General features: G+C 36.2%; 1 protein-coding gene across 1 annotated transcript; it reads left to right on the top strand.

The window, feature by feature from the left end:
• The first annotated feature begins 796 nt into the window (after positions 1-796).
• On the top strand, positions 797-16,333 carry LOC149409291 (salivary endonuclease-like). The gene is made up of 6 exons (XM_089649996.1): positions 797-1,031; positions 2,179-2,366; positions 3,143-3,437; positions 3,561-3,814; positions 4,352-4,507; positions 16,082-16,333. Exons 1-6 carry the CDS (start codon positions 797-799, stop codon positions 16,331-16,333), a joined length of 1,380 nt encoding a protein of 459 aa, XP_089506122.1.
• Positions 16,334-17,027: the final 694 nt, after the last annotated feature.

Here is a 17,027-nt window from a genome sequence, read left to right as displayed (position 1 = left end):
TATTATTATTTGTAGAAAGTAGAGAAAACTCGATGTTTTTTAATCAAGTCGTAAAAATCTATATTTTCAGGCGCTACATTGCTAACTCTGGCTAAACCTTGTGAGATACATCAAAATAATGTACAACGGAATTGTATATCTTAAAAGGTCTGGAAGTTCGCGATGGCATGTGTCTTTCTCCAAAAGTTAACCCCCAGAACGCCGGGTACAAGTCAGAGAGTAAAAATTAAAGTAAAAAGAATCAGATCCATGTACAAGTAGGAATAAGGATTAGTAATGAAATCTCCCTTTGCCAGATCTGATATCTCAATATGATCGTGTAGATGGAACCAATGAATGAGAAAACGTTATTTTCTAAATGTTTCCAAAGTTAGGTAAAGTCTGCTAGTAGCCATAAAGTAGAAAACGTTTTTTTAAGTAAATTATGGTTTTCTTTATTCAAAATTAAATAAGTGATGACGTTTAAGTTTTTTAAGTCCAATAATTTTCCCAAAATTGACAGTTGTACGGAGGATAGTTTCTATCTAAATTATTTAAATCGCAATATTTGAAAGCAAAATTAACTAAGTATAATATTTTGTTGTGAATTCAAAAAATATCATTTGTAATAAGACAAAGACAAATACAAAATTAAACTAAATATTAAAATAACAAGTGATTTTTAGCAAAAAATTTAAATGAAAAAAGAAAATCGGTTATCAATAGAAAAAATCAGAAACTTGTAGTGACATTTGAAAATTATCCATTCATTAATTAAAATCAGAAATTAAATTTAAAATTGGTAAACTTTAACAAAATGTGGCCGAGGAGTATTTTGATTTTGGTATGTTTATTGGCATTTCTGGTATCGGTGAGAACATACGATGTGCCAGAAATTGTCAGGTCCTTGGAGCTGGAAGGAGTTCCCTTCGAGAACCTTCCGACACCCGAAGAACAGATGTTTCGCTTGTCAGAGGAGGAATTTCAAGACTATTTCGAGTTTTGGATGCACCTCAAAAGGCAGAGCACGACGGGTTTGCCACACGTTCGAGGTTGGTAGCAATAAAAAGATTGATAAGTTGGTTTTTCAGGAGGACCTGAAGAAAATAATTTCCTCAGGGGCTACGTCATCTTTGAGGGTGGTCTGTGGGGGCGTCTTTTTAATGAAAAGAAAAAGGGGTGGGTAAGAATCTAGGGATCAGTGCGTCCAAGAGTGAGGAACATTTAAATCAATCCCCCCCGCTGCGGAGTAAGACAAGGGTCTCCGTGAACCAGCCTCTCCCGATCCCAGGCGCATCCGCCGCCAAGACCTAAACACACCTCGTCAAATCACTAAACGCAACGAACCACTTGGTGTGGACCTACGGCAAAGGTTTATAGTGATTTGTTTTTGGGGTATTGTGCCGTGTTGCGCTACTTCCTTATTTAGTAAGCTTGTAATCTGATTAAACATCTGCCCTTATGATGAACACTGCAATTCTGTCCGAAACGTTGGCTAAAGAAGGAGGTAGCGCAACACGCCATAATAACCGGGCCCTTTACACCTTATGATAACTAGATGGAGCCCCCGTGGCTGAGCTGATCACTTGACATTATATGTTTTTCCTTCTCAGAAGCTCCACTCCTTCTTTCTTTGAAAGACCCTCCAGACAAAGGTATTCTTACCGCATGAGGAAACCATATCAAGTACCCCCCACTGTTGAATTTGGCAGTTACCTCTGGTCTGGAGCACCAAAATACCTAAAAAAAACCCTAGACTGCTGAAACGGGCGGTCCGTAGATTCTGTCATAGATTCCCCTATCTTAAAAAACTGATCGCAACCTTTAGAGCAAAGGCGTTAAGTAGGCATGCTGTCCTCGTTCTACCGGAATTACAATTGAAAATGCTCTGAGGATCTAGCGCTGATGATCTCTTCATCACCCGCGGCCAACACATTGCCATTTGTTACATGAGAACGGGTCGCTTCTAAGACTCGTTCTTGAGTTCAACAACTTGGCTGAGGAACGATTTGCCTGCTTCTGTGTTTCCTCTCTTCTACAACATGGATCTTTTTAAGACCCACGTTCGCTCCTTCCTCTCCCCCAAAAAACCCTCCACACGGCATTGATGACATAGGCCCTAAGGAATAAATTTCTCTCAGTGTGTTCCTACTTAATTTTTTGTGCCTCTCCAACACCATAATTTGTTGACGGTTCCAGCCCGATGCTCCGTACCACTTCATGGCTTCAATCCGTCCCGGCCGCAACCTGTTTACGTCTCCAACGGTTCTCTGCTAACTACCAACGGCAACGGGTATCTGGTGTTCCCGTACGGTGGTGCAGTCACCGTTGCTTGTCCAGGAAGCTACCTAGTGCACCCCAGTGCCACCGTGCTGAAGACGGAGGCGGTGAGAGACTCCATCCAACCTTACCAAAATTAATATTACATAATCTAACACAAACTAAACTATCCTAGCTTCACTTAACCTTAAGATCACCATGTCTCTAGCGCTTTCCTGATGCACCCATTGCTAAAGACGGAAGCAGTACCTAAGTGTCTTGGTGGGCGGTGAAAGATACATCCCAACCTAACTTAACATGATATCACATAACCTAACTTAACCTCACCCAAACGAAACTATCCTAGTATCACTTAACATAAAGAATACCATGTCTCCAACGATTTCCTGGTGTTCCTGAGATCCATTGCTAAAGATGGAAGCAGTAAGTGACTTTGGGGCGTTGGAAGACACATCCCAAACATTTCATAACACAACCTAACCTAACCTCACCTTAAAGTAATGCACCGTGCAGAAGACGAATTTCAGCGAAAATAAATCCAATCTAACCTAATTTAACCTAACCAAAATATGTCCAAAAGTTTGCAGCTTAAGAATTTTAATTTTGTCGCCGAAAACCTTTATTTTATTCAAATTTATTTAAACATGTTGATTTCATTTTATTCCGACATTCTGAAATTTTGCACACTTGACTTTCAAAACAAGAGGAAAGTCACTGTCTACATTAGATTTCTAAAAAAAATTAATAAAGCCCAGGAATTCAAATAGTTGACAGATGTATGTTATTATTATTTGTAGTTATAAGTATTGCCTGTACAAAGTGTCTAAATATTTAGTGAGTGTTCCGTGCTGACCCCAACATGTAATTAGTAGCACTTGTTCAGGTCTTCCTTTGCACTGGAGGGACGTTGTTCTCCAGTCCCAGCTGGCTTCCCTCGCCAGCCGATTTCAACTCCTTGTCCTGCTTCGCCGACCCGTCTGCCTTGGAGATTCAAGCCGGTGCATGTGACGGCGGGGACTTTGCTGTCAGCGTCGGGCTAAACGTATCCGGCTCACTCCACGAGCTGTACTCGAGCTGCTTCCAGCGCCGAGAAGCCCAGCCGTCGTACGTGACGTACAGGCAGGAGCCCGAGAACTCGGACTTCATGATAAAGGTGCCGCGGCCATTCTTCATCCAAGGTGAGGTGGGAAGGGCAAGGTCAAAGAGGGAAGGGAAGGATTTGTTTTAAAATTTTCTACAATAATACTAGGAAATCAGAATAAAACAAATCACACTTAGAAAGATATAGTTTTTTCTTTCAGACCAGAAGTTCTTCACAGACCTCGACATGAACCGCCTCTTTTCGCGCGGCTCTCAGCTAGCCGCCTTCGACTACACGCTCGGCTCTGGCATGGGTAACCAGTACATCAGCAATTCCAACTTTATCAACCGTGGCCACCTGGCGGCTAAGACGGACTTCTCCCTGGCCGCCGGGCAGAGAGCCACTTTCTCCTTCCTCAACGTGGCACCGCAGTGGGAGAACTTCAACGGGGGTAATTGGAATACTCTAGAGCAGGTAATTTCTCTTTCATTGTAGCCTCTTGGTGAACTTCAATGCGGGCAATTAGAACACCCTAGAGTATGTGACTTCTCTTTCAATGTATTCCCTTTGTGAACTTCAATAGGGGTAATTGGAACCTTAACGGGGTCAATTGGAACACTCTAGAGCAGATGATTTCTCTTTCAATGTGCCTAGTCCCTTGGTGAACTTCGACAGGGGAAATTGAACATTCTATAGTAGCTGACTTTTCTTTCAATGTAGAACCTTGTGACATGATAAACGAATACGAAAGGTTTGGGTTTTTTCCTTCATTTATCTTTACTTTTCTTTAATGTTCTATTCATAGAATAAAGAAAAAAGAAGTCTTGCCTTCCATTCAAATTAAAAATTGTAACATTTGTCGCCATTGACTTTTGGTTCTAAACCATTTAAGTCTCTCTTACGGGTCATTTAGCCTGACCTTAAATATCATCATCCCATTTGAATTTCGTAATCATGGTTAAGCACAGTTTTGCCTATTTATTACAATGACTTCACTTTCATCTTTTCCAGGACCTGAAGAGGAGGATCGCTCAAAAAGGCGCCAGGACGAAGATCTATACCGGCACCCTGAGGATACTGAAGTTGCGGGACCACAGAGGTAATCTGCAGAATATGTACCTCAGTCCGGAAGATATGAAGGTGCCCATTCCTCTCTGGTTCTATAAGGTAACATCAAACTTTACAGAAAGTCATTTCTCTTCCATATAAACACTACCTTGGTATACAGAAAACAGGGACGCTAAATATGCACTTTTTATTATTAAAATACTTTGCATTAATGATAATTTATATGACACCGTTTTCAAGGGCACTGATTAAATATATATATTTTTATTTTTAATTATATATAAGTGGGTACAGTAATATAATATGAGTACATAAAAAAATATATTTTCATTACAAAATATATTTATGTTCGCAATCTCGCCAATGAAGAAACTGGTTCTTGTGCTTGGTGAGAGAGTTACACTAATTATAAGAAAAATAGAATATCATTATGCTATAAGTAAGTATATATATATGATAGGAACAATATATAAAGAGACAAAATCTAAATACAGTGGAGATGAGTATAGACTGATAATAAATATCAATGAAGGGAAAAACAGGCAATTATTTAGTTAATTATTTCTGAAAGAGTAACTTTAGTTTAAGTTTAAGTATGTTAATATCCTTTAATTTTTTTATTTCAATCGGAAGGTTGTTGAAATACTTTATTCCTAAATATTTAAAGTTATTTTGCATTTGTTTGGTATTACATTTTGGAATTTTGATATTGTATTGATATCTTTTAGATAAGTGGGTTTCAAATTTTGTGATTATATTATCTTTATAAATCTGGATTATTATTGCATTTTTCTCTCTTATTCTCTCTCTTATTTCTGTATATCCTAACATTGAAATCTAAAGAAATATGGCTACCATAATACGTGCATGTGCCTAGTATGGTGGTTGTAGAAACAAAAAACCGTAATCATTTAAATTTTTATGAATAAAGAAACACAAAAAAAAATTATTAAATAATTAATACTAAAACTACTGACTTACATCTAAGACTTATATCAAGTGACTTATGACTAAGATAATAATGAGAAGTAAATATTTCAGTTTCCGAAAATGGAAAATAATGCATTTTATTAGTTACTAACTGACGTGAACCCGGCGTTGCTCGACTTTTATCTACTATCTGTAAATATAATATCCATAACCTGTAGGAAGAAATTCTCTAAATGATAGTGAAAACCATATCAAACTCCGTTGCATACTTTAGAACAGAGGTTCCCAAAGTGTTCTATATGGAAAATAATGCATTTTATTAGTTACTAACTGACGTGAACCCGGCGTTGCTCGACTTTTATCTACTATCTGTAAATATAATATCCATAACCTGTAGGAAGAAATTCTCTAAATGATAGTGAAAACCATATCAAACTCCGTTGCATACTTTAGAACAGAGGTTCCCAAAGTGTTCTATATGGAAAATAATGCATTTTATTAGTTACTAACTGACGTGAACCCGGCGTTGCTCGACTTTTATCTACTATCTGTAAATATAATATCCATAACCTGTAGGAAGAAATTCTCTAAATGATAGTGAAAACCATATCAAACTCCGTTGCATACTTTAGAACAGAGGTTCCCAAAGTGTTCTATATGGAAAATAATGCATTTTATTAGTTACTAACTGACGTGAACCCGGCGTTGCTCGACTTTTATCTACTATCTGTAAATATAATATCCATAACCTGTAGGAAGAAATTCTCTAAATGATAGTGAAAACCATATCAAACTCCGTTGCATACTTTAGAACAGAGGTTCCCAAAGTGTTCTATATGGAAAATAATGCATTTTATTAGTTACTAACTGACGTGAACCCGGCGTTGCTCGACTTTTATCTACTATCTGTAAATATAATATCCATAACCTGTAGGAAGAAATTCTCTAAATGATAGTGAAAACCATATCAAACTCCGTTGCATACTTTAGAACAGAGGTTCCCAAAGTGTTCTATATGGAAAATAATGCATTTTATTAGTTACTAACTGACGTGAACCCGGCGTTGCTCGACTTTTATCTACTATCTGTAAATATAATATCCATAACCTGTAGGAAGAAATTCTCTAAATGATAGTGAAAACCATATCAAACTCCGTTGCATACTTTAGAACAGAGGTTCCCAAAGTGTTCTATATGGAAAATAATGCATTTTATTAGTTACTAACTGACGTGAACCCGGCGTTGCTCGACTTTTATCTACTATCTGTAAATATAATATCCATAACCTGTAGGAAGAAATTCTCTAAATGATAGTGAAAACCATATCAAACTCCGTTGCATACTTTAGAACAGAGGTTCCCAAAGTGTTCTATATGGAAAATAATGCATTTTATTAGTTACTAACTGACGTGAACCCGGCGTTGCTCGACTTTTATCTACTATCTGTAAATATAATATCCATAACCTGTAGGAAGAAATTCTCTAAATGATAGTGAAAACCATATCAAACTCCGTTGCATACTTTAGAACAGAGGTTCCCAAAGTGTTCTATATGGAAAATAATGCATTTTATTAGTTACTAACTGACGTGAACCCGGCGTTGCTCGACTTTTATCTACTATCTGTAAATATAATATCCATAACCTGTAGGAAGAAATTCTCTAAATGATAGTGAAAACCATATCAAACTCCGTTGCATACTTTAGAACAGAGGTTCCCAAAGTGTTCTATATGGAAAATAATGCATTTTATTAGTTACTAACTGACGTGAACCCGGCGTTGCTCGACTTTTATCTACTATCTGTAAATATAATATCCATAACCTGTAGGAAGAAATTCTCTAAATGATAGTGAAAACCATATCAAACTCCGTTGCATACTTTAGAACAGAGGTTCCCAAAGTGTTCTATATGGAAAATAATGCATTTTATTAGTTACTAACTGACGTGAACCCGGCGTTGCTCGACTTTTATCTACTATCTGTAAATATAATATCCATAACCTGTAGGAAGAAATTCTCTAAATGATAGTGAAAACCATATCAAACTCCGTTGCATACTTTAGAACAGAGGTTCCCAAAGTGTTCTATATGGAAAATAATGCATTTTATTAGTTACTAACTGACGTGAACCCGGCGTTGCTCGACTTTTATCTACTATCTGTAAATATAATATCCATAACCTGTAGGAAGAAATTCTCTAAATGATAGTGAAAACCATATCAAACTCCGTTGCATACTTTAGAACAGAGGTTCCCAAAGTGTTCTATATGGAAAATAATGCATTTTATTAGTTACTAACTGACGTGAACCCGGCGTTGCTCGACTTTTATCTACTATCTGTAAATATAATATCCATAACCTGTAGGAAGAAATTCTCTAAATGATAGTGAAAACCATATCAAACTCCGTTGCATACTTTAGAACAGAGGTTCCCAAAGTGTTCTATATGGAAAATAATGCATTTTATTAGTTACTAACTGACGTGAACCCGGCGTTGCTCGACTTTTATCTACTATCTGTAAATATAATATCCATAACCTGTAGGAAGAAATTCTCTAAATGATAGTGAAAACCATATCAAACTCCGTTGCATACTTTAGAACAGAGGTTCCCAAAGTGTTCTATATGGAAAATAATGCATTTTATTAGTTACTAACTGACGTGAACCCGGCGTTGCTCGACTTTTATCTACTATCTGTAAATATAATATCCATAACCTGTAGGAAGAAATTCTCTAAATGATAGTGAAAACCATATCAAACTCCGTTGCATACTTTAGAACAGAGGTTCCCAAAGTGTTCTATATGGAAAATAATGCATTTTATTAGTTACTAACTGACGTGAACCCGGCGTTGCTCGACTTTTATCTACTATCTGTAAATATAATATCCATAACCTGTAGGAAGAAATTCTCTAAATGATAGTGAAAACCATATCAAACTCCGTTGCATACTTTAGAACAGAGGTTCCCAAAGTGTTCTATATGGAAAATAATGCATTTTATTAGTTACTAACTGACGTGAACCCGGCGTTGCTCGACTTTTATCTACTATCTGTAAATATAATATCCATAACCTGTAGGAAGAAATTCTCTAAATGATAGTGAAAACCATATCAAACTCCGTTGCATACTTTAGAACAGAGGTTCCCAAAGTGTTCTATATGGAAAATAATGCATTTTATTAGTTACTAACTGACGTGAACCCGGCGTTGCTCGACTTTTATCTACTATCTGTAAATATAATATCCATAACCTGTAGGAAGAAATTCTCTAAATGATAGTGAAAACCATATCAAACTCCGTTGCATACTTTAGAACAGAGGTTCCCAAAGTGTTCTATATGGAAAATAATGCATTTTATTAGTTACTAACTGACGTGAACCCGGCGTTGCTCGACTTTTATCTACTATCTGTAAATATAATATCCATAACCTGTAGGAAGAAATTCTCTAAATGATAGTGAAAACCATATCAAACTCCGTTGCATACTTTAGAACAGAGGTTCCCAAAGTGTTCTATATGGAAAATAATGCATTTTATTAGTTACTAACTGACGTGAACCCGGCGTTGCTCGACTTTTATCTACTATCTGTAAATATAATATCCATAACCTGTAGGAAGAAATTCTCTAAATGATAGTGAAAACCATATCAAACTCCGTTGCATACTTTAGAACAGAGGTTCCCAAAGTGTTCTATATGGAAAATAATGCATTTTATTAGTTACTAACTGACGTGAACCCGGCGTTGCTCGACTTTTATCTACTATCTGTAAATATAATATCCATAACCTGTAGGAAGAAATTCTCTAAATGATAGTGAAAACCATATCAAACTCCGTTGCATACTTTAGAACAGAGGTTCCCAAAGTGTTCTATATGGAAAATAATGCATTTTATTAGTTACTAACTGACGTGAACCCGGCGTTGCTCGACTTTTATCTACTATCTGTAAATATAATATCCATAACCTGTAGGAAGAAATTCTCTAAATGATAGTGAAAACCATATCAAACTCCGTTGCATACTTTAGAACAGAGGTTCCCAAAGTGTTCTATATGGAAAATAATGCATTTTATTAGTTACTAACTGACGTGAACCCGGCGTTGCTCGACTTTTATCTACTATCTGTAAATATAATATCCATAACCTGTAGGAAGAAATTCTCTAAATGATAGTGAAAACCATATCAAACTCCGTTGCATACTTTAGAACAGAGGTTCCCAAAGTGTTCTATATGGAAAATAATGCATTTTATTAGTTACTAACTGACGTGAACCCGGCGTTGCTCGACTTTTATCTACTATCTGTAAATATAATATCCATAACCTGTAGGAAGAAATTCTCTAAATGATAGTGAAAACCATATCAAACTCCGTTGCATACTTTAGAACAGAGGTTCCCAAAGTGTTCTATATGGAAAATAATGCATTTTATTAGTTACTAACTGACGTGAACCCGGCGTTGCTCGACTTTTATCTACTATCTGTAAATATAATATCCATAACCTGTAGGAAGAAATTCTCTAAATGATAGTGAAAACCATATCAAACTCCGTTGCATACTTTAGAACAGAGGTTCCCAAAGTGTTCTATATGGAAAATAATGCATTTTATTAGTTACTAACTGACGTGAACCCGGCGTTGCTCGACTTTTATCTACTATCTGTAAATATAATATCCATAACCTGTAGGAAGAAATTCTCTAAATGATAGTGAAAACCATATCAAACTCCGTTGCATACTTTAGAACAGAGGTTCCCAAAGTGTTCTATATGGAAAATAATGCATTTTATTAGTTACTAACTGACGTGAACCCGGCGTTGCTCGACTTTTATCTACTATCTGTAAATATAATATCCATAACCTGTAGGAAGAAATTCTCTAAATGATAGTGAAAACCATATCAAACTCCGTTGCATACTTTAGAACAGAGGTTCCCAAAGTGTTCTATATGGAAAATAATGCATTTTATTAGTTACTAACTGACGTGAACCCGGCGTTGCTCGACTTTTATCTACTATCTGTAAATATAATATCCATAACCTGTAGGAAGAAATTCTCTAAATGATAGTGAAAACCATATCAAACTCCGTTGCATACTTTAGAACAGAGGTTCCCAAAGTGTTCTATATGGAAAATAATGCATTTTATTAGTTACTAACTGACGTGAACCCGGCGTTGCTCGACTTTTATCTACTATCTGTAAATATAATATCCATAACCTGTAGGAAGAAATTCTCTAAATGATAGTGAAAACCATATCAAACTCCGTTGCATACTTTAGAACAGAGGTTCCCAAAGTGTTCTATATGGAAAATAATGCATTTTATTAGTTACTAACTGACGTGAACCCGGCGTTGCTCGACTTTTATCTACTATCTGTAAATATAATATCCATAACCTGTAGGAAGAAATTCTCTAAATGATAGTGAAAACCATATCAAACTCCGTTGCATACTTTAGAACAGAGGTTCCCAAAGTGTTCTATATGGAAAATAATGCATTTTATTAGTTACTAACTGACGTGAACCCGGCGTTGCTCGACTTTTATCTACTATCTGTAAATATAATATCCATAACCTGTAGGAAGAAATTCTCTAAATGATAGTGAAAACCATATCAAACTCCGTTGCATACTTTAGAACAGAGGTTCCCAAAGTGTTCTATATGGAAAATAATGCATTTTATTAGTTACTAACTGACGTGAACCCGGCGTTGCTCGACTTTTATCTACTATCTGTAAATATAATATCCATAACCTGTAGGAAGAAATTCTCTAAATGATAGTGAAAACCATATCAAACTCCGTTGCATACTTTAGAACAGAGGTTCCCAAAGTGTTCTATATGGAAAATAATGCATTTTATTAGTTACTAACTGACGTGAACCCGGCGTTGCTCGACTTTTATCTACTATCTGTAAATATAATATCCATAACCTGTAGGAAGAAATTCTCTAAATGATAGTGAAAACCATATCAAACTCCGTTGCATACTTTAGAACAGAGGTTCCCAAAGTGTTCTATATGGAAAATAATGCATTTTATTAGTTACTAACTGACGTGAACCCGGCGTTGCTCGACTTTTATCTACTATCTGTAAATATAATATCCATAACCTGTAGGAAGAAATTCTCTAAATGATAGTGAAAACCATATCAAACTCCGTTGCATACTTTAGAACAGAGGTTCCCAAAGTGTTCTATATGGAAAATAATGCATTTTATTAGTTACTAACTGACGTGAACCCGGCGTTGCTCGACTTTTATCTACTATCTGTAAATATAATATCCATAACCTGTAGGAAGAAATTCTCTAAATGATAGTGAAAACCATATCAAACTCCGTTGCATACTTTAGAACAGAGGTTCCCAAAGTGTTCTATATGGAAAATAATGCATTTTATTAGTTACTAACTGACGTGAACCCGGCGTTGCTCGACTTTTATCTACTATCTGTAAATATAATATCCATAACCTGTAGGAAGAAATTCTCTAAATGATAGTGAAAACCATATCAAACTCCGTTGCATACTTTAGAACAGAGGTTCCCAAAGTGTTCTATATGGAAAATAATGCATTTTATTAGTTACTAACTGACGTGAACCCGGCGTTGCTCGACTTTTATCTACTATCTGTAAATATAATATCCATAACCTGTAGGAAGAAATTCTCTAAATGATAGTGAAAACCATATCAAACTCCGTTGCATACTTTAGAACAGAGGTTCCCAAAGTGTTCTATATGGAAAATAATGCATTTTATTAGTTACTAACTGACGTGAACCCGGCGTTGCTCGACTTTTATCTACTATCTGTAAATATAATATCCATAACCTGTAGGAAGAAATTCTCTAAATGATAGTGAAAACCATATCAAACTCCGTTGCATACTTTAGAACAGAGGTTCCCAAAGTGTTCTATATGGAAAATAATGCATTTTATTAGTTACTAACTGACGTGAACCCGGCGTTGCTCGACTTTTATCTACTATCTGTAAATATAATATCCATAACCTGTAGGAAGAAATTCTCTTAATGATAGTGAAAACCATATCAAACTCCGTTGCATACTTTAGAACAGAGGTTCCCAAAGTGTTCTATATGGAAAATAATGCATTTTATTAGTTACTAACTGACGTGAACCCGGCGTTGCTCGACTTTTATCTACTATCTGTAAATATAATATCCATAACCTGTAGGAAGAAATTCTCTAAATGATAGTGAAAACCATATCAAACTCCGTTGCATACTTTAGAACAGAGGTTCCCAAAGTGTTCTATATGGAAAATAATGCATTTTATTAGTTACTAACTGACGTGAACCCGGCGTTGCTCGACTTTTATCTACTATCTGTAAATATAATATCCATAACCTGTAGGAAGAAATTCTCTAAATGATAGTGAAAACCATATCAAACTCCGTTGCATACTTTAGAACAGAGGTTCCCAAAGTGTTCTATATGGAAAATAATGCATTTTATTAGTTACTAACTGACGTGAACCCGGCGTTGCTCGACTTTTATCTACTATCTGTAAATATAATATCCATAACCTGTAGGAAGAAATTCTATAAATGATAGTGAAAACCATATCAAACTCCGTTGCATACTTTAGAACAGAGGTTCCCAAAGTGTTCTATATGGAAAATAATGCATTTTATTAGTTACTAACTGACGTGAACCCGGCGTTGCTCGACTTTTATCTACTATCTGTAAATATAATATCCATAACCTGTAGGAAGAAATTCTCTAAATGATAGTGAAAACCATATCAAACTCCGTTGCATACTTTAGAACAGAGGTTCCCAAAGTGTTCTATATGGAAAATAATGCATTTTATTAGTTACTAACTGACGTGAACCCGGCGTTGCTCGACTTTTATCTACTATCTGTAAATATAATATCCATAACCTGTAGGAAGAAATTCTCTAAATGATAGTGAAAACCATATCAAACTCCGTTGCATACTTTAGAACAGAGGTTCCCAAAGTGTTCTTTATGGAAAATAATGCATTTTATTAGTTACTAACTGACGTGAACCCGGCGTTGCTCGACTTTTATCTACTATCTGTAAATATAATATCCATAACCTGTAGGAAGAAATTCTCTAAATGATAGTGAAAACCATATCAAACTCCGTTGCATACTTTAGAACAGAGGTTCCCAAAGTGTTCTATATGGAAAATAATGCATTTTATTAGTTACTAACTGACGTGAACCCGGCGTTGCTCGACTTTTATCTACTATCTGTAAATATAATATCCATAACCTGTAGGAAGAAATTCTCTAAATGATAGTGAAAACCATATCAAACTCCGTTGCATACTTTAGAACAGAGGTTCCCAAAGTGTTCTTTATGGAAAATAATGCATTTTATTAGTTACTAACTGACGTGAACCCGGCGTTGCTCGACTTTTATCTACTATCTGTAAATATAATATCCATAACCTGTAGGAAGAAATTCTCTAAATGATAGTGAAAACCATATCAAACTCCGTTGCATACTTTAGAACAGAGGTTCCCAAAGTGTTCTATATGGAAAATAATGCATTTTATTAGTTACTAACTGACGTGAACCCGGCGTTGCTCGACTTTTATCTACTATCTGTAAATATAATATCCATAACCTGTAGGAAGAAATTCTCTAAATGATAGTGAAAACCATATCAAACTCCGTTGCATACTTTAGAACAGAGGTTCCCAAAGTGTTCTTTATGGAAAATAATGCATTTTATTAGTTACTAACTGACGTGAACCCGGCGTTGCTCGACTTTTATCTACTATCTGTAAATATAATATCCATAACCTGTAGGAAGAAATTCTCTAAATGATAGTGAAAACCATATCAAACTCCGTTGCATACTTTAGAACAGAGGTTCCCAAAGTGTTCTATATGGAAAATAATGCATTTTATTAGTTACTAACTGACGTGAACCCGGCGTTGCTCGACTTTTATCTACTATCTGTAAATATAATATCCATAACCTGTAGGAAGAAATTCTCTAAATGATAGTGAAAACCATATCAAACTCCGTTGCATACTTTAGAACAGAGGTTCCCAAAGTGTTCTATATGGAAAATAATGCATTTTATTAGTTACTAACTGACGTGAACCCGGCGTTGCTCGACTTTTATCTACTATCTGTAAATATAATATCCATAACCTGTAGGAAGAAATTCTCTAAATGATAGTGAAAACCATATCAAACTCCGTTGCATACTTTAGAACAGAGGTTCCCAAAGTGTTCTATATGGAAAATAATGCATTTTATTAGTTACTAACTGACGTGAACCCGGCGTTGCTCGACTTTTATCTACTATCTGTAAATATAATATCCATAACCTGTAGGAAGAAATTCTCTAAATGATAGTGAAAACCATATCAAACTCCGTTGCATACTTTAGAACAGAGGTTCCCAAAGTGGTCTATATGGACCCCCAGGGGTCGATATCGACTTGCTGGGGGTCTATGTCAGCGAGAATAAAACTTGGGGGTCCACAAGATTCAAATGGGGATACATACAAGCAGACCCCCATTTACCTCAAGTCAACATTTTTAGTAGTTCCGTAAATGACACAATAGACCTAACACAAATATAATAGACTGAGAAATTACTTATTTGATATTTGTATTTTTATATTTCGTAAGGTTGTCAATTGAGGTTTATAAATATAAATATGTGGACTAACCACAGTTTGAAAATGGCCTTGTAAGCCGAAACAGCTGTCACAATAATAAAAAACTAAAACACTTGCAGAACTTAATAATAATATTATCAAATTTAATCTAAATTAAATTTATAAAAAAAAATAAATGGAGTTCTACGAATTAAACACAAAAACAATAAATAAATAAAAAATTAAAAATTTATAAATATAGTCTACGTTCCTTTTCTCGTCCGAATTAATATATTCAAGCAAAACATTGCACATTGAAAGCCTCGAATTTTCCTAGTTCCCCAACTTGTTTTTGAAAAACGTCCAGGACGTTTAACATTTAAATGCACTTCACACAGAATTCAAAACTAAGTTTGAGGACATTTAGATTAAATGACTGGAAATGGAACGTTAAAGAATCGCATATCATGTGACAAGAAGAACTGACCGGTATAAGCACCGACAAAGAACTTCAGGAGCAGTTCTGTAGGGCTAGCTAAAGAAATAAATTCCCGTTTCTTATCCTGCTTCATTTTCATTTGGTGTAATACCTCACAAGGGCACCCCTGTCTGCACAGTGTAAAGATAGAGGAACTATACCGCCACCGGTTGTTGGACAGGCAGGGGATGGGAATCTTCTTACGAAAAAGAGAAATGATTATCACATGGGACGTTAATAGTTTCTGGAAAATTCAATATTCGGCAGACAGGGGGGGTCTACGGAAAAAAATATATATTTGGCAAGTGGTCTACGGGGCAAAAATGTTTGGGAACCTCTGGTTTAGAAGAACTAAGCGGAAGAACAGACAGATGCGGGTAGTGACTTTGTTTTATACTATTTAAAGATACCAATGTATTGTCACGATTACGAATTTACTAAAAGCCTACCAGGAAACCGGCCTGTAATCCCGTTATAAGTTCATTATGATTCGGGATGTTCCAGAATGGACCTTCTTCGCGGATGGGGATAGAGGGCTACCACACTATATAACTCCCTTGATCGTACCGGGACTCGTTTCTGCGTTTAGAGGCACGCACGTGTTGTCTAAGTTTTTTATAATGCTACCAATATTCATATTTCTTTTCAGTTGGTGTACGACCGTGCACACAACAAGTCGGTCGTATTCCTTGGCCTGAACAATCCTTACGTCACGGCAGAGCAGGCTGAGCAGGAGCTGGAGCCGTGTCGCGATGTCTGCGCAGGCAATTCCGCCTTTCGCTGGCTGACCTGGCAGCCGCGCGACATGAGGCGCGGTTACTCCATCTGCTGCGAAGTCGGCAACTTCCGGAGGGCCGTGCGGCATTTGCCAGACTTTGTGGCAGGTGAATTATTCACGTGATGGATTGTTTGATTTAAATAAACAATAATGAAGTATTCATAAATTTTGAAAAATGCCCGTATCGAAAATCCTATCATGCATCAAAACATTATTCTAAAAAGAAGCAAAATTGACCTTGGTATTATTTTTGATAATAAATTAACTTTTGGTCCGCAAATAAATGAAATAAATAACAGTGCAATGATATATTTGGTGTTTATTTTGAGGACAGTGAATAATAATTAATGAATTAATTCATTTAAATTATTATTTACTGGGTTTGTGAGAAGCAATCTAGATTATAATTCGACAATCTGGGCTCCACTGAATGAGATTCACCAACTAAATATCAAGAGAATGCAGCGTAAATTTGTAACATTTATTAATAACTAGCTGACGTGTACCCGGCGTTGCTGGGGGTTATTCTTTGGAGATAGACATATGCCATCCTGGACTCTTTTGTAGGCCTTTTAAGGAAATACAAATCCGAAGCAAATTATTTTGATCGATTAAGGTAGGGGCTGTAGGAAGGGATTTGTTAATGCGGGCCTTGAAGAGGCTCGGATTATAGGAGGGAGGAAAACAGATGCCGGTTGCTCGTTCAACATACGAGCCGACTTACACAAAAACGAGTCGTAAAAACGGCCCGTTCTCATTAAGCCAACGTCAACCGTGAACGGGTGTTCAGCTCGTGTCCGTCGAGTTTCGCACACGT

The sequence above is a fragment of the Hesperophylax consimilis genome, unplaced genomic scaffold, assembly GCF_061612785.1.
Source record: "Hesperophylax consimilis isolate HC1 unplaced genomic scaffold, BYU_Hcon_1.0 scaffold_32, whole genome shotgun sequence".
Classification (NCBI taxonomy): Eukaryota; Metazoa; Arthropoda; class Insecta; order Trichoptera; family Limnephilidae; genus Hesperophylax; species Hesperophylax consimilis.
This window is presented reverse-complemented; position numbering and strand designations above follow the sequence as displayed.

Excerpts from the sequence above, each read along its gene's own strand:
- LOC149409291 (XM_089649996.1), top strand. The coding sequence starts at position 797 with ATGTGGCCGAGGAGTATTTTGATTTTGGTATGTTTATTGGCATTTCTG. Across the intron at positions 2,367-3,142 it reads CCGTGCTGAAGACGGAGGCG|GTCTTCCTTTGCACTGGAGG; the intron begins GTGAGAGACTCC and ends GCACTTGTTCAG. Across the intron at positions 3,815-4,351 it reads ATTGGAATACTCTAGAGCAG|GACCTGAAGAGGAGGATCGC; the intron begins GTAATTTCTCTT and ends CATCTTTTCCAG.